This window comes from Alternaria hordeiaustralica (assembly GCF_023758085.1).
Source record: "Alternaria hordeiaustralica strain BMP 2776 chromosome Unknown scaffold_30, whole genome shotgun sequence".
NCBI lineage: Eukaryota > Fungi > Ascomycota > Dothideomycetes > Pleosporales > Pleosporaceae > Alternaria > Alternaria hordeiaustralica.
Window position 1 is genome coordinate 141,506 of NW_026056802.1, and position 24,743 is coordinate 166,248.

The 24,743-nt window shown below is 52.1% G+C and overlaps 10 protein-coding genes across 10 annotated transcripts; 7 read left to right on the plus strand and 3 right to left on the minus strand.

The window, feature by feature from the left end:
- Positions 1-109: 109 nt before the first annotated feature.
- Positions 110-1,381, minus strand: J4E84_009587 (uncharacterized protein; the record flags this gene model as incomplete). The annotated part of the gene is made up of 2 exons (XM_049392149.1): positions 110-1,183; positions 1,241-1,381. 2 exons carry the CDS (start codon positions 1,379-1,381, stop codon positions 110-112), a joined length of 1,215 nt encoding a protein of 404 aa, XP_049240130.1.
- Positions 1,382-1,808: 427 nt separating this feature from the next.
- COQ4 (Ubiquinone biosynthesis protein) lies at positions 1,809-2,729 on the plus strand (the record flags this gene model as incomplete). Its single annotated transcript, XM_049392150.1, has 2 exons — positions 1,809-2,019; positions 2,071-2,729. 2 exons carry the CDS (start codon positions 1,809-1,811, stop codon positions 2,727-2,729), a joined length of 870 nt encoding a protein of 289 aa, XP_049240131.1.
- Positions 2,730-4,188: 1,459 nt separating this feature from the next.
- Positions 4,189-5,268, plus strand: J4E84_009589 (uncharacterized protein; the record flags this gene model as incomplete). Its single annotated transcript, XM_049392151.1, has 4 exons — positions 4,189-4,262; positions 4,336-4,496; positions 4,558-4,915; positions 4,965-5,268. 4 exons carry the CDS (start codon positions 4,189-4,191, stop codon positions 5,266-5,268), a joined length of 897 nt encoding a protein of 298 aa, XP_049240132.1.
- Positions 5,269-10,934: 5,666 nt separating this feature from the next.
- Positions 10,935-12,071, minus strand: J4E84_009590 (uncharacterized protein; the record flags this gene model as incomplete). Its single annotated transcript, XM_049392152.1, has 3 exons — positions 10,935-11,385; positions 11,442-11,741; positions 11,833-12,071. The coding sequence occupies 3 exons, from the start codon at positions 12,069-12,071 to the stop codon at positions 10,935-10,937; spliced, it is 990 nt and encodes a 329-aa protein (XP_049240133.1).
- Positions 12,072-12,956: 885 nt separating this feature from the next.
- J4E84_009591 (uncharacterized protein) lies at positions 12,957-14,021 on the minus strand (the record flags this gene model as incomplete). Its single annotated transcript, XM_049392153.1, has 3 exons — positions 12,957-13,434; positions 13,491-13,795; positions 13,845-14,021. The coding sequence occupies 3 exons, from the start codon at positions 14,019-14,021 to the stop codon at positions 12,957-12,959; spliced, it is 960 nt and encodes a 319-aa protein (XP_049240134.1).
- A 538-nt stretch (positions 14,022-14,559) lies between these two features.
- J4E84_009592 (uncharacterized protein) lies at positions 14,560-15,724 on the plus strand (the record flags this gene model as incomplete). Its single annotated transcript, XM_049392154.1, has 5 exons — positions 14,560-14,625; positions 14,673-14,679; positions 14,821-14,896; positions 14,943-15,562; positions 15,612-15,724. The coding sequence occupies 5 exons, from the start codon at positions 14,560-14,562 to the stop codon at positions 15,722-15,724; spliced, it is 882 nt and encodes a 293-aa protein (XP_049240135.1).
- Positions 15,725-16,582: 858 nt separating this feature from the next.
- Positions 16,583-17,871, plus strand: J4E84_009593 (uncharacterized protein; the record flags this gene model as incomplete). Its single annotated transcript, XM_049392155.1, has 3 exons — positions 16,583-16,763; positions 16,812-17,171; positions 17,222-17,871. 3 exons carry the CDS (start codon positions 16,583-16,585, stop codon positions 17,869-17,871), a joined length of 1,191 nt encoding a protein of 396 aa, XP_049240136.1.
- Positions 17,872-18,364: 493 nt separating this feature from the next.
- On the plus strand, positions 18,365-20,299 carry J4E84_009594 (uncharacterized protein; the record flags this gene model as incomplete). The annotated part of the gene is made up of 3 exons (XM_049392156.1): positions 18,365-18,413; positions 18,484-18,950; positions 19,001-20,299. The coding sequence occupies 3 exons, from the start codon at positions 18,365-18,367 to the stop codon at positions 20,297-20,299; spliced, it is 1,815 nt and encodes a 604-aa protein (XP_049240137.1).
- Positions 20,300-20,736: 437 nt separating this feature from the next.
- On the plus strand, positions 20,737-21,770 carry J4E84_009595 (uncharacterized protein; the record flags this gene model as incomplete). The annotated part of the gene is made up of 2 exons (XM_049392157.1): positions 20,737-20,741; positions 20,828-21,770. 2 exons carry the CDS (start codon positions 20,737-20,739, stop codon positions 21,768-21,770), a joined length of 948 nt encoding a protein of 315 aa, XP_049240138.1.
- Positions 21,771-22,332: 562 nt separating this feature from the next.
- Positions 22,333-23,629, plus strand: J4E84_009596 (uncharacterized protein; the record flags this gene model as incomplete). The annotated part of the gene is made up of 2 exons (XM_049392158.1): positions 22,333-22,608; positions 22,661-23,629. The coding sequence occupies 2 exons, from the start codon at positions 22,333-22,335 to the stop codon at positions 23,627-23,629; spliced, it is 1,245 nt and encodes a 414-aa protein (XP_049240139.1).
- Positions 23,630-24,743: the final 1,114 nt, after the last annotated feature.

A 24,743-nucleotide genomic window follows, 5' to 3' on the forward strand; every position in this document is an offset into this window, starting at 1 on the left:
AACTCTTGGTATCCACAGCTCAATGATTATGACATATATGTTACAAATTGAGGATGTTGAACAATTGAATCCACAAGCGCTCTGAGATACCGACTCTGTCTGCAAGTTCCTATGAAGCAAGTGCGTTGATGGCCTGGTTGACGATACCCCGTATCTGTTTCCACCGTCTCACCACCGTCTCTCTCTGGCCTTCCGCAACCTCATTTCCCCCTTCGCCCAAGTCCAGCTGCTCTACCTCTTCCAACGTATCCACTATTTCCCTCGAATATTTAGTCAATACATCCGCTAGGTACTTATTCAGCTTGGCCTGATCCCTTACTCCATCATCATCCCCCGACACGAAAGCCGAATACCTCCTCGAGTCTAGCACCAACAACCGAAGCACAGCTTGCGTCCTATAGCACACAATCTCCTCTTTGCCCGCACCGAACAACGTGTAGTCCCCATGAAAGCCATCCTCCTTCAGCGCATCCACCTGCTGCTTATCCAGCAAAGGCAGCAACAAGTGATCCAAAGGCAGCGTATCATGAACATTTCCCTCAAGGATGAAACCGTACTCTACGAGCAGAAAGTCGCTTGTGTGAGAACCATACGTGACAAAGACTTCCTCGCCCGCAGAATACGATCGGTCGGCCGTCACAGAGTAACCCTGGCTGTTGTGTTCGGGATGACATCCGTTGTCGGAGTGGTTGAAGTAGTCGATTAGCGGGCACATGCAGTAGCAGTCGTCTGCTGTTAGTTTTGCACGTCGTTTAGGTAAGCTGGGGTGGGCGTTGGGTAGGTCTGGGTATTCCCAGTAAAAGGTTCGGGTGTTTACTATGAGCCAGGTGTATGTGTAGAGGGACTTTGTTATGGCGGGAGGAAGGTGCGGTGAGAGTGTTGACCAGTCTTTTTCTAGGTTGGAGCGTTGTTTCGTGAGGAGCGTTTTGCAGGCTGGTGGTAGGAGGGACTGGAGTGATGCGGGGTAGTGGAATGGCATGGTTGATGCGAAGTCTTGTTGTGTGGGCCAGACGTCTTGCCAGAGTTGGTAGCCGTGTGGTTCCTGGCCGCTGTACCATAGGGAGAGGGAGGCGGCGAGTTTTCCATGGACGGTGGCGTTTTCGGGGAGCTTGAAGGCTTGGATTGAAGGGAGGGCCACATGGACGAGGGATTTGTTGGAGACGTGGACTAACTTGTCTCCTTTCTTGATGATTTAGTTGGGGGGTTTGAGTTGGGGGTGGCTTTGGTGGGTTGGACTGACTTTGATATCTTTTGCAGCTACGATGCCCATTCCTCGACCGATGAAGCGTGCTGGGGCTATTCCATCGATTTCAACGCCGTTGGTTTTGGCCCAGTCGACGAATTGGGTATGTTGTTCGCCGGGGTCTAGTGCTGCAGTCATGGCTGCGGTGGATGATGCTGATAGCCTAAAGGCTGAAAGTACTCCTTTGATCCTGACTCTCACATCTGTTAGAACTGTAGATATCTCATTGGTTGAGACAGTCAATTATCGTACCGAAGGTTCCTTCCAGTAGCGGATACACAGTATCTTGATTTGGAGTTGTTCTTTGTAGGGTCAGGATCTGAAGAATTTGGTGAGCTACCTTGAAGGGAAGTCTATCCACTGCAAAGTAAAATCTCGTTTATTGAAAAAGCAATCGAAGATGTTGCAGCTGACAAGTCCGGAAGTTGGACAAAGAGTCATCTGCTAATACTTTGGCGTGGCTGGTGCATGTGGCGTATCGATAAGAATCGCGTCATGATATCGGCTCGAACCAGATGAGAACCATCAAACCCACGCTGTCCGCAACCCTCCCCAAAACGCGTAAATGGCGAGAAGTGTGCGACCATGTCAGCTCCAAAAGCTGGCATCGGGCTCAATCTTCCAAGCGTCATCATTCGCGCTATCAACACGCTGTTTTTCCGTCCTCAATCGCCCTCCGCCAAATTACGAGGGTCACATACCATTGACGCGTACGGAAAGGTTAGGGCTGGCAATCGGCTCGGGTCTTGGAAGTTTCCTGGACCCGCGAAGAGGAGGTAGATACGATCCAGAGTCTTGATGCCATGGTCGCTGCTCACACAAGCCAGACCTCATTGCATCCTTTGGCGAAGCCACCGCGCAACCCTACTTCATCTACAAGCTTCGTGATCGCATGCTTCTCAATCCAACGGGCCGACGAATACTACGCGACCGACCACGCTTGACATCTACCTCGCTCGACATTCCACGCCTCCGCAAACTCCCTCCGAACACATTGGGCTATGCATACGCGGCATGGCTTGACCGCGAGGGTGTTTCGCCGGACACACGGGCGCCAGTACAGTACATAGACGACGAGGAGTGTGCATATGTCATGCAGCGGTATCGCGAATGCCACGACTTCTACCATGCCTTGGTTGGACTACCCGTCTTCCGTGAAGGCGAGGTCGCTCTTAAGGCATTCGAGTTCGCCAATACCGGCCTGCCTATGACTGGCTTGGCTGTGTTTAGCGCTTTCACCCTGAAGAAAGCTGAATGGAGACGTTTCTGGGACGTCTATGGGCCGTGGGCTACACGCAACGGCGCACAAAGTGACGATGTAATCAACATCTACTGGGAGGAAGAGCTGGAGACGGATATCGACGCGCTAAGAACTAGATTCAGCATTGAGAAGCCGCCGGATCTGCGAGCTATGCGCAAGGCGGAACGTGAAGCGCGCAAGAAAGAGAAGGAGACTAAAGAGACCATGGCACGGGCTGCCGTATGAAATTTCAACCGTGTACATTATCGTGTAATAACCACCTAGCACATGTCTCGACGTTGGCCTGTCATCTGCGTAGGATAAGTCCCATGCAGGTTACTTGCTCAACCCAGCAGGCGACACAAGGATGCGGGGTCTCCACACGGGACGGCACCCGCCAGCCGAATCGTCCACTCCAGACGACCATTTCCTATGAAAGCGCGACCCACCCGCACCATGCAGTTTGCTCGCTGCCTACATCAATCTCCGATCATCGACTGCTGTCATGGCCGAAAAACGGAAGCATGGCGAATCTCCCGGATCTGACCAATCACGACTTCCACTTGATGACGGCCGCCCGTCTACCAGCCCAGCGGGCAGTCTAACAGTCGTCGAGAGCTACCCCAGAAAACGTATAGCGATAGCTGTAGGCAACACTACCCCTGACTTCCGACATTAATTACTTATAGCTCGTAGTGCAATGTTTGTAGATTTCGGAAGACACGCTGTGACGCCCAGAAGCCGGTTGGTCAGACAAAATTGCATTCATATATGCTTTTGTTGACATTTGCAGTCTTGTGGTTTCTGTACTGAGCTCGGAATTGAGTGCACCTACCGAAAGCCAACAGTCGGCGACCGCACAAAACCAGTCGGCCCCCCGTCAGAGGCCTGGTCAAGCATTGAAAGACGACTGGCACAGGTTGAAGCCAAGCTAGAATCTACGAATCAATATGCGCCTGGTTCTGCAGCACTCTCACCCAACACCTCTACTCATAGCGATATGCACCCACCCCCAGATTCCAGATCACGACACTCGAGCGCCAATCGAATGGCAATTGAAACGATCAACAACTCCACCATGTCTGTTCCATCAGTTGGTACACCAGTATCGTATGACTTTGCTTATCGACAGACAAGCACCGAAGGAAAAACTCCGAGGCCTAGCCTCACTACTTTCCACGCACCTTCTTACATCCATGTGGAGAGCTGGGACTACACAGCTGACTTTTACGATGATGAGATCTTAGCCGGTGAACAACTGGCAGATCAGTGTGACGCAGTCATCTCATGCCCAGTGGATCTATCCCGACGAACGTGCCGACGACTCCAACAATCTTTTGTGGAAAACTTCCTTCGGTGGACACCTATCTTCGATCAACGAACCTGCGTCAGTGCGCTTGAACAGGCAGACTCAAGTAGCTTTGAGCACCCTAGTGCATCAACATGCCTAGCATTTCTGATACTGGCCCTTGGTGCAATCTCTGAAGATAGGAACGAGAATACGAATAATCTCACTCCAGGGTTGGAGTACTTTGCACGTGGATGTCGCCTCCTCGAGCACCTATCGCTTCGCATCGGACTAGCTAGCCTTCAGTGTCGGATACTGCAAGCCTCGTACTTCAAGTTCGCTATCAGACCACTGCAGACATGGAACTCCATCACGCAGGCTGCGAGAGACTGCATGCATATCTTGAGCTCCAGAACTATGCAACGATACAGCCCATCGGACCAAGAAGCATTCAACCGAGCGTTCTGGGCTTGCTCCACCGTGCTGCACGAGTAAGTTGTCCAAGCGCGGCTTGCATCGTTAGCCTCGATAGCGAAAGACTTTACTAATGCAACATGTGCTTAGACTTGAGGCGACATGTAAAATGCATCCCATCGGACTACGCCACTTCCATGAATTGGTGCCGCTTCCCCAGTTCGAAGAAGAGGATTCAGGCTTCTACTTCTTTCTGGCGCAGATCAGCCTTAGGAAGTTCCTGACACAGACTCTTGAAGTTGTCGGTTACTGTAAGTGTCTCTGCAGAGTCAATTTTGCTACGTGCACTTACCATGCGACCGCCCCTTCCAGTTACAGGACAGGTCATCTTCGCACCCGTCGTCGTTGGCGAGCTACGTAAACAAGTGCGCGAATGGTACCATCATCTACCTTCTGCCGTTCGGTTTCCCCTGGATTCGACGCCGCTGTTTGACTCTAGGAAGTCTTTCCTAAGGATTCAGTACATGGCTCTACACGTAGTGCTTGGCTGGCCTTCAGTACTTAGGATACTCGAGAACAGCGAAGGGGAGGCCAGTGCTCAGGAAAACGAAACGATTGGCGTCACAAGGGAGCATGCGCGACACTGCATAAAGAGTTCAGCCTTGCTTCTAAGTGTAGCGGACGAGCAACTCATGGGAAGAAAGATGGGAACGCACTTTACACTATACCCGTATGGTCATTGCGTTCAAACATCTCGATCTCTAACTAACTCTATCTAGAACATTTGCGTGCTTCGCAACCTTACTCATAGCGTACAACCATACGGCTCTCTCTTTCATCGAAGAAACCAAGCAGGAGCAGCATATACGCAATGGATATGAATTACTGCGGCCATGGACGCATCTGCCTCTGGTTCGACGAGGATTGGAAAGGGCGCGCATTTTGATGCAGCAAGACAATCTTGCGCATATATTCCACGCATATGCAGATGAATCACCTCAGCCTGCGTCTGGCGTTAGTCCACCAGTAGCAACGAGTAACGACTGGAGATCTCCACATCCAGGGTTCAGCATCAAGCCATGATAGCCGCGCGGACCCTGAGATGGCATCTGAAGTTCCGTAGGAAGACCGATCGCAATGCGGCATGGTTCGATTTAGGGAATCCCACGGGCTTAAACCACGCCATAAAGACATCATGCCAATCGGAAGATATTTGTGACAACCGGTATACACGACCGGCCCGAGGTCTCGTTACGATTGTCCGATACGAACCTGGTCTTGAGTTCTTTCGCTGTTACGCCAGGGCGCCCTGCGGACAGATCCGTGCGAATGGGATCCTTCCCACACGGAACAACAATCACAATCCGTAGATGCATCTCGATGCAGGACCGTTGATCCACATTTGAAAATCGGCCGGTCATCAGCAGCGTATACCTGGTATTCTTGGACTGCGCACTCATTCCGCGTTTACGAATACACGACGGAGAGGGCTTTTGTGTGGTGATGCGCACACAACCACCACTGGCACCAGCATAATGATTTACACGCAGAGAACCCCACGACAGTCTACCAGAATGCAGAAGAAGTTGCGGCAATACCACCGAACACGGCCTGCATGCTATCTCAAGTCTATCGATCAACATAACTGCCCGCCTGCGGAGCAGAGACCACAATGATCACCAGTGTTCAAACATCAGTCCCTAGGGTCTACGTAGTAAGACCGTGCTGAAAAAATAGATGTTCGAGCTGCGAAACATCCTGGCTGAACCCCAAGTGTTCGCCTGCCGGCAAACACGAGCCTTGCATCATAGCTCACCTTAAGATCACCTGAATATGCAGTTGGGGATCCTGCAAAGTGACCTGAGCCCGGCAAGATCCACATCAGTCCAAGCCATAACATCGTGCAGCTTCGCGATCTCTGGGGTAGATGCATCCTATCGAGTGCGTTGCGCTTATCAGTCACCAACCGACCGCTCAGGTGGCCGCTGCGGCTGTGATTTGAGTAAGGGCTGTCCTGCCTTGCACGACTGTTACCAGCATCAGCTATGAGGTGCGAGAAGCACTACATCCGCAGACCCGTCATTCATCTCGCCATCTTAATAGGATCTAATTCTCTGAATCAGCTTTGCATGCAGTGTCTTGTTTCATTCATTCTAAAACCAAACATTCTCAGTACAACACCACGCTAGTCCCAAAAGAGCAAGGTTCATCGCTAGTGTACAAACGAGCGTTGTCTCATTATACCTAGATATCAATCGCTGATAATCTGTGTTATCCTTGTGCGACACATTTTGTGGCCCGCCATGGGACACAACCGACAACCCGAACTCTACGCAGCGGCGCTTATAACTTATACTGCCGCTGCAGTCGCGCTTGTCTTTCGGTTGGTTGCACGCCGTCAGACCAGCCATCCGTTGGTATGGGAAGATGTTTTGGCTGCGATTGCGTTTGTATGTATACTCGAATTTGTTTTGACACAAGACTTACAGTTGGGCAGTCCACCGGAAGTGCTTTCACTTTCATCAGTATATACAGTATGTACTACTCTGCAGTCTTAACAACTAAGCGCTGACGGTGACCAGAGATGCGATGGGGACTCGGAAGGCCACTACACGACATCGACATGGCAGAAGACGAGATTGTGTACCACTATTTCCTAGAACTATGGGTAGATATGTGGTTCTACACGTTTTCCGTCGGGCTATCCAAGTTTGTCATATTAGGCTTCTACTGGAGAACATTTGGTCTTTCCGTCATCCGACAGCCTATCAGGATCTTGTTCGTCTGCTCAGCATGCTGGATCGTTGTCAGGGTAAGCAAGCGATCTAAATCGACTTCTAACGGCGGTAAGCTGATCTCACAAGGTTGTCCTCATCACGATGCAATGCCAGCCGATTCAGAAGTTCTGGCACAAAGACATCCCAGGCAAGTGCACATTGCCGCCGATGATGTCGCTCTTTGCTGCGGCCATTCCTCATTTCATTCTTGAGGTCGCGATATTACTCTGTCCGCTCTATGAGATATCCAGACTGCATATCTCGACAGCACGCAAGGTTGCTGTAGCGGCAATGTTTGCAGCTGGCCTATTGTAAGTCGCACAAAACCAATGCATCGACATCTTACTAATCAATTCGAAGGGTCTGCGGCTCAGCACTCGGTACCATTGCTCATACGGTCGCCCTTGGCAGAAACCCCCAACCAGATCTTACATACGACGGCATCGACGACCAGATATGGGCAGTATGCGATGTGAACCTGGCATCCTTTGCAAGTCAGTCATATACGCTAGATCTTTTCCTCGAACCAAGTCGCTGACAGTCACCATCTAGCATCCCTCCCTCTCCTCCGACCCGCCCTACGCTCCTGCGGCGGTATATTCACCCATCTCCGATCAAACAAAAGATCCGTTGGCCCCAGTAATTACGGCAATCCAAACTCCGCACCGAACTTTGGTAGTGCTCCCAAGAGGGGATGTAGCCGGACATTGACGTCTACCTGTCCCGATACCGAGTCTACGATTGAGCTTTCTGCGGACTTTTGCACCGAGAGAGGTGAGAATCATGTTAGGGTAGCGGCCTCGCACGAGCATGGGAATGAGTATGGGAGCGAGTGTGGTATGCACCATGCCGCGAGTCTTGAGTTAGAAGATCGGCGTCTTGTGTAGGCACAGAGTTAGATGGAGGCCGCACTTAGAACTGTTCAAACTATGAGCATGGGCTAAAGCCGATAATCTCTTACACATAACCATCGATCAAGTTAATCGTACGATGTTCAAATCACGCTTGGAGATCTTTGGTCCGTTCCAACATCTTCTCAAAGAGATATTGACCAAAATTTCCCGGCCATTTGATGTAGTTTGCTTCGAATACAAATCCACAGCTCATGTAATCCAAAAGTCCCTTGTCTTGTAAGAAAAAGAGCTTGAGAGCCATGGTACAAACATGTAAGTGATCACTGGAGGATCTTCAGCACCTGCCTCAGCCTCGAATGGTTGTAACCATAGACCGACTCGCTCCCAATTCCACCCTACTTTGTGTACTAGGAGGAACGCGAAAACTGTGTCCATGGGTTCATCGTACCGATCTTTCATTTCGTAAGCGCGAAATAAATATATAGCGTAGCAAGTTCTGATCTCAGTGGTCTCCGGACCGACATGCGAATATTCAAGGCACTCGAATGGGATGTCGAGTCGCGCCATTTCGGACCAGCAGACGTCGTGTCCACCTCGCACCACCGATGCATCGTGGCCAAGTACCACGCGACCAAGACGTCTTCCAAAAACAGGTCTCTTGCGTAGCATGACCTTGAATGATGGCGCTGAAACAAATATCCGCTGAGAATAGTGGTGCCGCTGGGTAGAATTCGGACTGGCTTTCTCAAAGTCTTGCAAAGACTGCAAAAGCCCATCCTTTTTCTCAAATAGGATCGCTAGGTCTTTTGGGACCACTAGGGTCGTGTTCGGCGTTCTTCGTATATGATACACTGCATTTGGATTGTGCAACCATCCTGCCCAAGAATAACTTGGGAAGCCTAACCGGCGATTGATTTTCTCATTCTGGATATCATGGCGCCAACACAATCCAACGAGAAGCCCGTTCATATACCCGGATGTATCGAAAGGCAAAGGTATACCCCAGTATGATCTGATAGGTGGCTCTTGTTGCTCGAACTCGCCCAAAATACCATCGAATGCATTGAGGATGTCAACATCGTAGGTGAGGGCTCTCTCAGTATACGACTCAATCAAATCGTAGATGATCTCTCCGTCCACATTTGACTGCCACTTCTCTAACATGGAATGATAGCGTATCTGAGAATGCTGTAGGTCCTCGCTAATGACGCCTTCATCACAGTCGAATAGGACTTGTTTCTCGGTGAAGATGAGCCTCCGCCTTGAGAAGTAACCTTCCTGAAGGGTCCAGCCACGTCTGAACCATCCTTCGGTGTAATATACCAAGGCCCAAGGCCAGGGCGAGAACGTGACTAGATTGAGTTCGTTGTATCGACCTTTTGTTTGCACATTTTCCCGTGGGATCGAAACTCCTAACAGTCCTGAACTGGCATCCGCGTCTCCGGCTGCTATTATCGTGATTTGAGCAGATCGGTAGATGAGGTGCATTTGGCGAATCTGGTGCTTGAAATCGTCTTCGTTCTTCTGAAGAACGCAATATGCGTCGATCCAAAGATAATGAATGCCGAGACTCTGAGTTACTCGAATAGCATCCTCTACCGTTGAAGGGAGTCTTGTTGGAAGCATGTCTGTTTGCCAATCCTGAGACTCGCCATTGCTTTTGCCCCACCGATAACTCAACGCGGCATAAGGGATGTCGCCAGAATGTCTGACGATTGCTCGTGTGTGGCAATCAATCACTCTAAGCTGGCTTGGCCGGCTATTGAATGTTTCCTTCTGTTGATTGCAGGTACTATGATGGGTTAAGCAGTTCTGTAGGTGTTGTCTCGTAGCGCTGGATTCAAGCCAGGTCGGAACTTCGTTTACTCGTAGCGGGGACGGTTGAAGCTCTGGAGTTTTGATCTCCGCGGACACACCGAAGGGAACTACCAAGCTAGGATGGCTAGCTACCTGGAGCTCGGGCTTTCTGTCTTCAAAGTCATAGAATATATTGACATGAGACGACAGCTTCGTCACGGGCCCAGACTTCGTGAATACTCTCATCAGGCTTTTTCCGCGGTCAAGTTGGAGATAGCGTGGTTGTAGCGAGTCGTTTCGCGGGAATAAATTGACCTTTGTCGCCAAAATGAACTCACAGAACTCGCAACCAGACTGCGATTTCCATATCCAGATAGTGGTAGGGTCAGAAGATCTTGTGATCCACACTTCATGTCCCTTCTTTAGCGGTATGCCTTCGTGATTGCCTTGCAAGATCGCAATGAGATCGATATCTGAACAATTGGCGCATAACATCTTGGCAGGACCCGAACCATACAGGTTATGTCGTAGAGCATTTGGAAGAAGACGGGTACATGGTCTGGACTCAGGAGCTGCTGTCTAGAGCTATCTAAAAAGTAAGAACCAATTCGTTATCGAGGCCACGGGTGTGCATGCAGGAAGCGGGGTCGTGTTCTGCGCGCTTGTCTCGTGTCACCACATGCGGCAGAAACCTATAAGCCTACAAAAGCACGTCTACTGGCGACATTAGTACGGCTTCATCTAGCCACTATATCATCGTCGATAGGTGTATGTTCCCAGTCCCGACAACCACAACCACAACCACAACGTCCTCCCCAATGTACACAACCAAGTTTCCCTCGCGAAAAGACCCCTCAGGCTCGAGCGCGAAAGACAGAGAAGACCACAACGTCCTTCAGCCCTTTGGCACAGCCAATACGATCCAACCCTATTATACCACCCTACACCTGATGTTCACTACGCCTTGGTCACTTAGTACCTACCTTAGGCTTTGCATACGTGCACGTCCAGAGTTCAGCTGCTACAGTCCTCACAATCTCTTCTTCCAGTCCCATCATCCAAGACGCTGTGACGGTTTTCACACACGGACGAATCTGTCGCAAGGACTCAGCACAGCCATCGATTCCACTGTCACAGAAAACGTAACGTTACATATTGAAATGGATAGACTATCCGTTTCCACCTCACACCTCATAATGAGTGAAAAGCCCAGTTCCCAGATTTGGTATCATCGAAAAAAAGAACATACAATCACGCTCAAACGCCAAACCCAGACAAAAAGAAGATGACTGCGCGTCGATAAGCGTTAAACGTTAAACGTTTAATACGCATTACCGCCCCAACCCGGTGTCTTCCCCTTGCCCTCATGTGGCGAGTAATATTCGTCTTGCTCCATAACCGGACTGATGGTTATAGAGCCTGGCTGGTGTTGTGGCGGCCCATACCAGCCGTTCCCTCCCGCAGGCACATTGCTGTAGTAACCTCCTCCTCCGTGTGCAGCCTCCTCCCCGCCAAGGTTGTTGAATGCTTGTGTGCGCGGTGTCATGGGCGACTTCATGCCGCCAATGGTACCGGGTGTACGGGGTAGTTGTTGGAGTTCCCACATGTGCTGCCATTGTTCGTCGGCAGTCATCTCGTTGTCGTAGGGCGATGAGGCCCACTTCTCTTTCTCGGCTTTCTTCTCGGCTCTGCGAGCGGCGTGGGCTTGTTTCTGGGCGGTGGTTGGAATGAGGGAGTAGGCTGATAGGGCGAAGAAAACGACGTAGATGGTACTGTTGGGATAGAGTTAGCGCTTTACTTGGATGGGTACGGGTGGTAGGGGACGTACAGCATGATAATGCTAACGGCGAAACTGCTCTTGGCTTGCATGCAGTAACTCTTGATGTGCTTGTCGTCCACGATGTTGCAGTTCTTGGTGAGGTACCAGGGGGCGCCGTTGTTTACGTGCTCTGGGTCAATGGTGTCGGGTGCGGTTTGGATGTGGATGCCGTATGCCCATAGGGCCATGAGTGCGATGTGGAGGAGGAGCGAAAGGATCGGGAAGAAGACCTTGAGGAGCCATAAGGTTGTTTTGACGAGCCAGAAGAACATGCATACTACGCCGATTACGAGGTGGTATTGAGTGTTGCTGTGATTGTCAGTACACTATTCAGGTTTTGAAGTCGAGTGGAATGATAGCAAGGATATGGACTGCAGTGTGGGTTCGACATGTTACTTACAAGCTACTCCATACTAGAGGTGTATCTACTGGCCGGTAATTCGCAGCCGCGTACAAAACGGTGCTTGGCTTCGAGTTGAAGCCAAACTCGCCTCCCACTCTCCACAAAATGGTGCGATAGAGGTTTGGCGATGCGATACCGAAGAGGGCAAGATTGGCCACAGTGAATGGCAATTCGAAAATCATGAGAAAGTAGATGATTTTCGGCAGGCGCCATGTTCGCGATATGAAAAAACCCATGACGGGCGTTCGAAGCCGTCACGCTCGACGGTGATGTGCGGTGGTGGGCGTTGCCGTATACGTGATGCTGCGCTTTCAGCTGCGCTCGGACGAATCGCGATTGCGGGATAAGGCTGAAATGCGCCGTCCAGTCTTGTTGCGCAATTGTCGTTAACCGAAAGTCGATAGCTGGAGATGCTACCAAAAGCCTCCGATGGTCGCACACAGTCGTTGTTCGTGCTCGAGGTCCGGACGTACAAGAAAAGCATCAGCATCCAGCTCTCCGGGGCCTTTCACGCTCTTAACAGCCATGTAAGCCCCCATCTTAGCCGACGCCAGTGAGGGAGCTGAGGGGCGAAAGAGCCATCGCAGGCGCTGAGTGGCACGCGCATGCTGCGCGATCACACAGCTTGTGAGGTGTGACGGCGAATCAGACTTGCAGGTCGGCGCTGCAGGCGGGAGCTAGACGGCTTGTTCCTTGCGCCATCCCTGCTCTTGTACCGAGGAATGTGGGTTAATATCGACGAATCGGGTAATTCAATATAGAACTCCAAGGTAAGAGGTCGGATGAAGTGGAAGGCCTTATCGCGGGGTTGCACAACGCAAGCGATCGCTTGCTGTGCCGTACAGTGCCCGCGGACAGGAAACGGCGTGTGGCGCGAATAACGTTGATGGCCATGGTTCCCAGACTGAGTTTTGAAATGTGGAGCTAGTCTAGTGGAGCAGTCCCTCGACTATCACGAGCCGTCTGGAATTTACCGTCTTTGTGGGCGCGTAAATTCGAGTTAATGGTGTGAGCGTCGTACATACAACAGCGCTTGCCGCTGCGACGGGATCATTGTCGAATGCAAAACCTAGTATTGATCGCCTTGAACTATCCAATGGTAAATTACCTTAACCTTTCCATTACCACCACTTCTCGCACAGCACTCTCTCTGGAGCGACATTATCCTGCTCCTTGATAAACTTCACCATGTCGTCGGTCATGTCTGGGGGCCCGCAGACATAAAAGACGGTGGATTGGGCTTCCTTCCTGTTGCCAACTGCGCTAGAGAGGGCAATATCGTCAATGCGATGCGTCCAGGCACACACTGGCACTTCGGTAGCCGAGTCAATTTGCGGCAGCGTCAGAGACATGAGTGGATGTATCAAGTCACCTTCATTTGTGCCCATCTCGGACCCGTCCCACGTGCCTGTAAAGAAAAGCTCAAGGCGGTCTTTGGTCACCTTGAATCTGGGTATGCGGAACAGGTCGAGCACGTCTTGCAGGAAGAGGACTTCGCTCGGGTCGGTTTCGCGCGAAGGGACTTTGGTAGAGTATAGAAAGCGTACTTCGAGGTTCGGGTAGTTCTGGTTTATGTAGGTCATCATTGACATCATAGGGCTGTGGGGTGTTAGCGGGCGAGGCGTGCGACTTGGTCACGGCAGAGCTGGACGCACTTAATTCCGACACCTCCAGCGATGAAGATGGCGCGCTTAATCTTTTTCATGTCCAGACACGGGGGAGGCCACACGAAGCTTCCGCCTACACGCACAGTGACCTCCTTGCCTAGTATGTCCTCCGCCGGCTGCCACAGCCATGCTGCCGGCGGGTTATTAGGGCTCTTCTGGACAGCTAGCTCGAAGTAGGGAACAAAATCGGGATCCGACCGCGGCAGGGCTTCGGAGGGCGACGAGGTAATGGTGAAGCCACCGGCCTTGTCTACATCGGGCACAAAGACATCAAGCCATTGGCCGGGGAGGAACTGACTTATCCATCAGCGCATGTCGCGAGCGAGATGGAGATCGTCATACGTTGAAGCCGTCCTTTTCCTTGATTTCGAATTTAAAGCGCTTGATCCGGTCGTTGACGGGCGTGACTTTGGCGACGGTGGCCGTGTGCAGGTCGTTCTCTCGCGGTTCCGTCGCGGTGCGCTCTTGGTGGCTTAGGATCGCTTTTGCTGAGCGAGCTTGTGGCATGCTGCTCAGCATGCTTCTCTGCGAGGAGAGTCGTCGCTGAAATGAGTGATGGGACAAGAGTCGACGGGCAGGAAGGCTCATAGCAAGAAGAAAGTATCTTACCACGAGGAAAATGTAAGTGGGGACACCGGGTAGAGGGGTCCAATGCGTTATGCAGGATGATCCACTGGGCGGGAGCTTGGACGACAGCCGTTAAGGCTAGCTGACTTCACCCTCACCACGGCATCGGCATCATCTCGGGCCTCCAAATATAGCCAAGTGGCATTGGCCATGAGCCTCCGAGAATGGGCTGACTGCCATCGTGTCGCACGCTGAGCTGTCGCGTTTGACATGTGCGAGTGCGTCGTGTACTAAGCAAGCTATGACGCGTGCGGGAGCCGCGGCTGTCACCGGAGAGCTGAACACCATAAGACAGCAATTGCTCTGCATCCTCCTTTGACACGAACTCGTCTGCACGTGCACTGCCCAACACACGACATATTGTCACTGACTCTACTGCTCAGCCGACAAACACCTCCAATATCTCCAACTCTTACCTGATTCAGGCACAATGTCCGTCGAGGAAGGCACCCATGCCTTGGCTGATGGCAAGCAGCTATATACGAAGACCTTCAAGGTATGGTGGAGCCATAGCAATAAGATCGACATTAACGCAATGAGCAGACGGACGGTCCGGCCAAAGCCCGACTTGTGTTCATCCACGGATTCTCAGACGTACGGCTCCCATGGACACAATACTGAATTCATGACTAACGTTACCTCTAGCACGGTGAGGCCATCTAGCTACATGAATAACTCCCTTCTGACACAGGTCAAGTCAACACGTACGGCGATTTCTTCCCCCATCTAGCGTCTAGAGGCATCGAAGTCTATACGTTCGACCAGAGGTGCGCACGTGCACTGCTTCCAATATTCACTACTGACAGGGCACAGAGGATGGGGCCGATCTGTAGCAAAACACGCCGAGCGAGGAGACACGGGCCCGACTACCCAGGTGCTGGACGACATTACCTCCTTCATCAAGACATTGATCCCGAGCCCTGTCCCGCTCTTCATGATGGGGCATTCCATGGGCGGCGGTGAGACGCTCTGCTATGCCGCACAGGGTCCGGAGGAGGTGCTCAAGCACATTCGCGGCTTCCTCTTGGAGTCGCCCTTTATCGACTTTGACCCCAAGTCCAAGCCATCACCCATCACGGTCTTCTTCGGTAGGGTCGCTGGAAAGCTCATGGCAAAGCGTCAGTTGACCAACAAACTGGATCCAAAACTCATCTCGCGAGACCCGGAGGTCTGCAAGCGGTTCGATGAAGACGAGCTCTGCCACGATACCGGCACACTCGAGGGTCTCGCGGGATTGCTCGATCGAACCAATGCTTTGTCCAGTGGGAAGATCATCATACCTGACAATGTCGGAGAGGGTGGCGTGACGAGGATCTGGATTGCTCACGGCGAGCAGGATGGTATCACTAGCTACCATGCCTCGAAACGCCTGTTCGATGCCTTGCAAGTCAAGGACAAGGAGTTCAAATCGTACGCCGGACACTTTCATCGCTGTAAGTACATGTCTGACCCAGTCCATGGTATTGGCACTAACCTTGTCAGTACACGACGAGCCTAGTCCTGATAAAGATGTATTCCGGGACGACGTCGTAAACTGGGTACTGGCTCGCGTGACGGACCCTGTGGGTGACGATAGTGCGAAGCCAAGGCTATGAATCTGTGTAGAAGCTCTCTAGAATAGGAAACAAGCGCGCTGGCAACGTAATCACGATACGATTGTCTTTAGGTGTGCATTGCTTGGCCCAACTCGTACGTACACGCGCGGCTCCCGAGGCGCAAGGCGGAGGATCTCCAGGCCCATGTCCCTGCAGGAAATTGACGACGGCACGGGAGTGATGCATGAAGGCTGCAATGACATAGTGTGCGGTTGTTAAATTTGGCAACGTTCGTGATCGGTAGCAGTAGAAGTCATCACTATTGATTGGACTATCCCCTTTTTTCACCTGTGGCAGGTAGAGCATGAGATTGCTTGCAGATTGGAAATATACACCGGCATTGTGTTCTCCTGGTGCTGCTATTAGAAGTGCGGTAGTGTGCATCTTGCGTGAGTGGGACGGATGGTGGCGCCCCCACAATTGCCGTGTGTTGACGCAAAAGGCGCCATGAGAGGCCAGGCTCGAGGGCCGATAGCAACCGCGAAAGAGGCTCCAAATTGTCTTGGAAGTATTCGCAGCGAGTGGCATTGAGGCATCCCGCAGTACTGAGAGGCGCAACGGCTGCCACCACATCCCATGTTACTGCGCACCGCCTGCAGCAATGGACATGGCCTGCGTGTCCAGTTTAGCCAGCGTGCACGCGTCTCACTCCACGACTCCTCTACGCAACCCTCGGTGCGACGACACGTCCTATCACGTCACGCCTACAACCCTCCTACCTGCCGCCCCAAATTGCGCGTCCTGTGCACGCAGACGACGACCAAAGGTGCCCAGTACCTCGCCATCCCGTCGCATACAGCGCCTCTCCGCAACTGGTCGACGACCGTCCATCGCAAACCACTCTTTTCCCCTTCCACCATGACGGGCGCCACGCAGAAAAGAGGTCACGCCGGTCATCACCACCATAACCACGACAACACCTTCCTCTTGTCCAAGAACAAGAATGACGCCGGCGTGCGCATTACCAAGATTGGCCTCTACGTCAACCTGGGCATGGCTGTCAGCAAGGGCTTCGGAGGCTACGTCTTCAATAGTCAGGGTGAGATAGCTAGGCGCGTTGATACGAACGTCTACTAACGCCTGCCAGCACTCATCGCCGACGCCATCCACAGCCTCACCGACCTCGTGAGCGACATCATGACGCTGGCAACCGTCGGCTGGTCCCTCAAGCCCCCTACAGACCGCTTCCCCAGCGGGTATGGAAAGGTGGAGAGTCTGGGCTCGCTCGGTGTCAGTGGCATCTTGCTCGCAGGCGGTTTCTTCATGGGCTGGACCGCGCTGCTTGCCCTCTGCAAGCAGTTCTTCCCCGAAGCCGCCGAGGTAGCGGAGCAATGGGGGCTTATACCACACCACCACCACCACGGCATCGACGACTTGGGCCCCAACATCAATGCTATATGGCTTGCTGCTGGCTCAATTGTCATCAAGGAATGGCTCTACAGAGCGAGTAAGGACACCCATGATAACGTAGCAAGTGCCCGCTGACAATCACTCCAGCCCTCAAGATCGCCAAAGAGCGCAAATCGACGGTCCTCGCCTCCAATGCCTACCACCACCGCGTCGACTCCCTTACTGCCTTCGTCGCTCTCCTCCTCATCGCCGGCTCCAACGTTCTCAACAATGCAAAGTGGTTAGACCCTATCGGTGGGCTCGTCATCTCGCTCATGGTTGTCCAAGCTGGTTGGGGAAACACTAAGCAAGCGCTACTCGAACTGGCAGACGTCGGCGTAGACCAGGAGATGAAGGACAACGTGCGGAAAGCAGCGACTGACGCTGTCAAGGATGTTACTACCGCATCAGAGCCAGTCAATGTGCGAGCGATTCAGGGTGTGAAAGCTGGCCAGAACTACCTCATGGATATTGAGATTGGCGTCTCTGGCACCTGGACTGTTGACCAGACACGCGACGTCGAGAATGCAATCCGGGACCGCGTTGGTGTCAACGTGCGCGGCGTGAAGAAGGTGCGCGTGCGCTTTGTAACCAACTCGGCGCAAGCACCAGACTTTCTCGACGAGTTCATCCCTGGCGACTCTGCTGCGGCGGCGAGCCAAAAATCCGAGGCAGAACATGACCACGACCACGACCACGATCACGATCACGATCACGATCACGAAACTACCGATGGCACCGCAAGGCGAAGGAAATGATTGGTGTACACCTATAGACAAACATAGCTGGGCGTTCTGGAGTTGAGCAATGCAACTACCCGGCGGCATATACGAGACATCGGACACTTGTATATATTCTGAATATCCATCACCTGAATTCAACCCCGGCCCACGCTCTAGACTCGTACTTCCCCACGCTAACGAGATTCCCTAGCTGACATCGGCGTTTGGCCGAGATGCAACTCCAAAAAGTCACAGCTGTACTCACGATGTCTCGGCACGAATTTATCCGCCATCCAATGATACCGCGCCAAAACACTGGCGCTTCTGCAGGCACCGCCGGCAAAATTGCCTGTGATGTAGCGCGTCCGTCAATGTGGGTCTTGCGTAAGTGTGCCGTAGCCGTATCGTGGATGTGAGGCAGGGACCTCTAACACTACGAGATATGGTCTGCTTATTCTAGCCATGTCTCGTCAACATAACACCCTAACATTACCCTCACAGCTCGAAACGGCACTGACACACTTCGACCATGGCTGATCAGTTCTTGGGCTTCGATTTGAGCACTCAGCAACTCAAAGGTGCGAATACCCCGCTAGAGCTACCCCACCATCTGGTCTTCCAGCTTGGACTGACGCTGCCGTGTTCTAGGTATCATCGTCGGTTCCGATCTCAAACTTATCCACGAAGCCAAAGTCGATTTCGATGCCGATCTCTCCAAATATGGCATTGAGAAGGGTGTCCTCACAAACCCTTCTGAGGGCGAGGTTTTCGCGCCCGTCGCCCTGTGGCTCGAAGCCATTGATCTTGTCCTGCAGCGATTGAAGGAGCAGGGTGCCGACTTCTCCAAGATCCAGGGTATCTCGGGTGCGGGTATGCAACATGGTACCGTGTTCTGGAGCAACGATGCAGAGACACTACTTGGCAGTATGGATGCTGGAAAGACACTGCTCGAGCAGCTGGAAGGCGGTGCCAAGGGCGAGAGGAAGGGTGCCTTCAGCCACCCCTTCAGTCCAAACTGGCAGGACGCAAGTACACAGAAGCAGTGCGAAGCTTTTGATGCGACACTGCAAGAACCGAGGAACCTGGCCCTAGCTACTGGAAGCAGTGCTCATCACGTAAGTTGCCAACACCCTCCCAGTCTTTATCAATGCTAACACCATGACAGCGCTTCAGTGGCCCTCAGATCCTTCGCTTCCACGACAAGTACCCCGAAGCCTACAAAGCGACCGCTCGCATCTCCCTCGTATCCTCCTTCCTTGCCTCCGTCTTTCTCGGTAAAGTCGCCCCCATCGATATCGGAGACGTATGCGGAGCCAACCTGTGGGATATCAAGAATGGTCGCTGGCATGAGGATCTTCTTGCGCTTGCAGCTGGGGGCAGTGACGGTGTCGAGGACCTCAAGAAGAAGCTCGGAAGCGTCCCGGAAGATGGTGGCTCAAGCTTCGGTACCGTCTCACCATACTTCAGCAAGCGCTACGGGTTCCCATCGTCGGCTCAGGTCATCGCGTTCACCGGTGACAACCCATCGACCATCCTAGCCCTTCCTCTACGCGCGTCGGACGCCATCGTCTCGCTAGGGACCTCAACAACATTCCTTATGTCTACACCCCAGTATAGGCCCGACCCAGCATACCACTTCATGAACCACCCGACTACAGCAGGCCTCTACATGTTCATGCTCTGCTACAAGAATGGTGGTCTAGCACGCGAGCACATCCGCGACGCCATCAACAAAGCCTCAGGCTCATCCGACAAGTCCTGGGACAAGTTCAATGAGACAGCCCTCACAACTCCTGCGCTTGGCCAAGCCCAACCATCCGACCCTATGCGTCTAGGTCTCTTCTTCCCCCGACCAGAAATTGTACCAAACGTCAAGGCAGGAACATGGCGATTCCTTTCCAAAGATAATCAGCTCTCGCCCATAGCACCAGAAGCTGCCCAAGGCAAGACGGAGGACAAATCTTGGCCCGTTCCTCAAGCCGACGCCCGTGCAATCCTCGAATCGCAGTTCCTGTCGTTGAGATTGCGCTCTCAGTCCCTTGTCGAACCCCAGGGCTCCCTCCCTGCGCAACCCCGCAGAATTTACATGGTTGGCGGTGGTGCCGTGAACCCCGCCATCGCCGAACTTGCCGGTCAAGTTCTTGGTGGCTCTGACGGTGTATACAAGCTTGAGATTGGAGGAAACGCTTGCGCTCTCGGAGCCGCATACAAAGCTGCCTGGGGCGTACAACGTTCGTCTCCACAGGAGAAGTTTGAAGATTTCCTTGAGGTGCGGTGGAATGAGGAGGGCTTTGTTAAGAAGATCTGTGAAGGCTATAGGAAGGGTGTTTTCGAACAGTATGGCGATGCACTCAAGGCTTTCGATGAGGTAGAGAAGGTAGCACTTAGGGAGAAGGGTGAGGCCGAGAAAACGGATGCTACCAAAGAGGCTATGGGGCTGCAAGGCCTGGATAGCCAGAGGTAAGATGGTGGTAGTGTAGAAGATTCTGAATATCACTTGATTTTTTGGGCTCACATCCCTTAAAAACGAATTTCTTGGCTAACCAACTATCTTACCCTATTCAAAGGAAAAGCTAAACACCCTAGAGCCTATATTAAGATAAAAGCTTGCGAAGTTAGTAGCCTAACAGCGACGTAGGCTCCTAGTTATCTTGTTTTTCCCTTTTATAAGGTGATCTAGTAACACTGTTTAAGGTTGTGTTTTTCGTTCGACGGACATGTGACGGCGCGCCAACGCGTTGGAAGGGCACGCGACACTCCAGGGCTTGACGTAACCTCCAACACTCCAGCTCCACATTATAAAACTTATCACATTTGAATCTTCTCCACCTGTCGCCAACACCACGGTCATTTGCGCATACCGCTTCACGCGTTGAAACATGTCCGAAGGTACCGAGAACCATGTTGTATGCGTTGGTGCCGTTTACATCGACACAATATTGACGTATGTACCAACGCTCTGCAACAAACCCAAGAACGAAAAGCTTACTAGATTTCGAGTGTTCAGAGTCCCACACTTCCCCATAGAAGATGAGAAACTACGCGCAAAAGCTCTCACGCGAAGAAGAGGAGGAAATACGGCAAATAGTCTAGAAGTGTTATCGCAGCTGCAACAACACGACCCTGAAGGAGCGCGTCTCAGTCCCACGCGTCTGAATCTACTGGCTGTACTTCCTGAGGAGCAATCCGCAGCTTCTCAGTTCATATCTACATCACTTCCTGGGGTAAACATATCCGACTTGAGCCTTTTCCGCGAACAACACCAAGAAGCCGCATCAAGCTACATCATCCAAAGCGAAGAGAAGCGTTCACGCACAATCGTCAGCATCAACCAGCTCCCCGAGATGCAAGCCGAAGAATTCATCCACCAAGTCCGCAAATTCACTACAGAACAAGGACAAACATGGGAGAAAGCGTGGTTCCATTTCGAAGGCCGTGTCCCAGAGATCACACTGCAGTTTGTTCGCTTCCTCCGCGAAACATACCCTCATTTCAAGATCAGCGTCGAGTGCGAGAAACCTGAGCGGACGGGCATGGCTGAGGTGGCGCAGTACGCAGATGTCGTGTTTTACTCGAAATTGTGGGCGGTGAAGAATGGGTACGTGGACGCGAGAAGCTTTCTTGAAGCCAGACGGAGGGAAACGAGAGATGGGGCTCTACTGTGTTGCGCATGGGGTTCTGGAGGTGCTACGGCGGTCGAAAAGGGTGTTGAGGAGGTTTGGGCGGATGTCGAGGCGTGGCAGGCAGATGGGGAGGATGGGGCAAGGGTTGTGGATACGATTGGTGCTGGGGATACTTTTATTGCGGGGATGCTTTTTGCGGTTAATGAGCATGAGGAGTGGGGGTTGCAAAGGAAACTGGAGTTTGCGAATGAGTTGGCTGGGAGGAAGGTGCTGCAGGAGGGATTTGGGGGTTTGGGGAGGAGGATGTGGTAGCTGGTGAAAGATTACGCGCTACTTGCTTTGCGATTGCTCTAGTCTATAAGGACTAGACACCTGGGTATGCAAAAAGTAAACCTGCGTACAGCAACGGACGCTTGACAGCGAGTGCTTACAAGCGTCCGCGCTTCTAGTGTTTCGTGTTCGCAGAAAGCGCCTTGCAGAAGTAGTTCGATTCGCTCGAGACAGATCATGACGCTTCCAAATCATGGGCTGGAAAGATGCGTTCGAGACCTGATCTTCAATTCAGTTTCAACCATTGGTCAGGTGCGGCGGACTAGATCGACGACGCAGACGGGAGAGGGTCTTCCGGAGCGCCTTCCGACCATCCATCGCACGCCCACACATCGAAGAACTGGAATCATTGACGCGCTACCCCGCATGCTCTCGAGCCATCCCGCTCAGACTGAAGCATGGAGAAGAGCAGATGTCGGCGAGGCGGAAGCTAGATGCAGTTGCGGGGTGACCACGGGGACTGTGTTGGTGCCTTAAGAAGGCCGCCGTCCATGTAGCAGCATGCGGCGGAACAAAGAGTTCACACAACCAACAATTCATCAGTATGAGTGGAACCAAGATCGAAACATGCCCCATGGGGTATCACCGAATTCAAAACATCCACAACGGCAAAGTACCCAGTGGCACCGTTAAAGCTGGTGGACAAGACAAGAAGGCTACTGGTGAATACATCAAATGGGATGCACCAGGTGTTGAGAACATTCCGGACAATGAGCAAGAGAAGATTAAGCAGGTTTCCGCTCAGTTCAATCGGTTTCAGATGATGAACTTTAATGAGCACATGCATTGTTTGAGGGGCACGCATTTGAAGACTCAGGGTGTAAGTAGTTCCTCAGGCTTCTCGAGATGGACGTTACTGATAACATGAGCAGTGCGTTATGGGCAAGTTCACCGTGCACGACAACCTACCTAAACATCTAGCTCAAGGAATGTTCGCGAAACCTGGCACCTACGATGTAATCATGCGGTACTCGTCTCTAACGCCCAAGATCCTGCCCGACAACCTTGCAGCCCCACGCGGCATTGGCATGAAGGTCTTTGGTATCGAGGGAGAGAAGCTCTGGGGAGAAGATAAGAAGACGCAAGACTGGACCTTCAACAACTACCCGGTATTGGAGCTGCGTGATCCCCAGACCACATACGATATTGCAGACGCGCTGGAGCGAAACTGGAATGACTTGCCTACCTTTGCAGACGAGCAGAGCAAACGCGTTGATGCCGACGTCGCAACACTCGGTGGACAACTGCCGAAACAACACATGGTTGCCATGCCCGAGTACTCACAATCAGCCTACCGCCACGGAGCTTACGTAGCCAAATACGGCGTCTTCCCCAATAGCAAGTTCCAAAAGGACCTTGAGAACACCGAAGTCAAAGACTCGGACCCCATCAATATCCTCTCGCAGACCCTCCGCACACACCACCTCAACAACACCATAACCTACAGCTTCTGCGCGCAACTCTTGCAGGACCTCACCGAACAGCCCGTCGACGACATTGGTATCGAATGGGATCCCAAAAAGTATCCGTTTGAACAAATCGCTACCATTGAGTTCCCGCCGCAGGACTCGTGGCTACCTGAGTTTAGGACGTGGTGGGATGATCGCATCACGGTGAACAGCTGGCATGGATTGAAGGAGCATCAACCGCTTGGAAGCACCAACCGAATGCGCAGGGTAGTTTACGCCGAGAGTAGGAAGTTGAGGCTGAAGATTAATGGGTACAAGGAAGAAGACTATGTGGAGCCCGCGGGGCTTGGTGATATCCCTGGGAAGGGTGTGGAGGCGCCGCAGTTGGACCTCAAGTATCAGAGTGCTGTTACTACTGCCGAGGTTGCATGATTGAGAAAAGTAAGGTAGCTAGACATAGGTTGTGGAACGGAAGTGCTTTTCTTAGATGTACGTGTGTAAGGTTCCGGATGTATGCGCGTCCGCTTGGTGACGTCTGTCTTGTGCGTGAACAAGTCCGAAATGTCATTGAAGCTGGTAAGCTAATGTCTCTAGTAATGAGTGCAGTTGGAAAACGTGCAGCTTACAGGTAGGAAGTGACAAGGCAGGTGCGACTTCCGCAAGTGGCGGCTCCCCGCACATGCGCATGCTAAGTACCTGCAGCTAACTCACTGGGCCAACAGCAACAACAACAACGATTAGTTCACTCTACAAGAATACATGAACCATATTTCGCTTCGTGCTTGCGAGACTGTGAGTGAGCTACAGCTGTCAAACATGCGAATCCCTTCCTTATCTTTACTGACATGTGGAGTAGTCTACATCTCAACTCTAACCACAGCTGCAAGCATCGTCACCATCTTCCCTCATATCAGAATGTCGTCTAGCGAAAGAATGGTGAGTGCTTCAAAGTGAAAGAATACCTGTCTTGTCTCCAATACAGTCACGGAACAAGACACACTAACGTGACGAAGGCGTATCCCTACGGCAAACCGTACCCAACGCCCTCTAATGGTACAGAACATGACGAAAACAAACTCTGGATGCAGATACAGTACGAAGCATACGTAGATGGGATTGACCTGACAGTATTGCCTTTTGCCAAAGAAGCTATTGCGAGCATCGCTTCGCTAGCAAGTAGCATGATTGATGTGAAGGAATTTGACTTCTCAACCTCAAAGAGGGTTGATACGCATACACAGTAAGCTCAAATGCTCCAAACCACAGTGCCAAAGATGCACGTATGTGTGCCCATGTACTGACAAATCTCATAGCCCCATTCCAGACTGGTTTCGAGCCCTCGAACTGAATGCTGCAGGCCGCGCAACGCCGTCTTGGAACGTATCATCCCACCTCAAATTCATGAGTGAACACCACATTGCTCACTCTGTACTCTGCGTCTCCACACCCCAGGCTAACGCCTTCTTGACTGAAAGAGACGAAGTGCTGAGAAAGAAGAAGACGGTTGCCCTTGCGCGTTTACTCAACTCCTTCACAGCGGAACTTT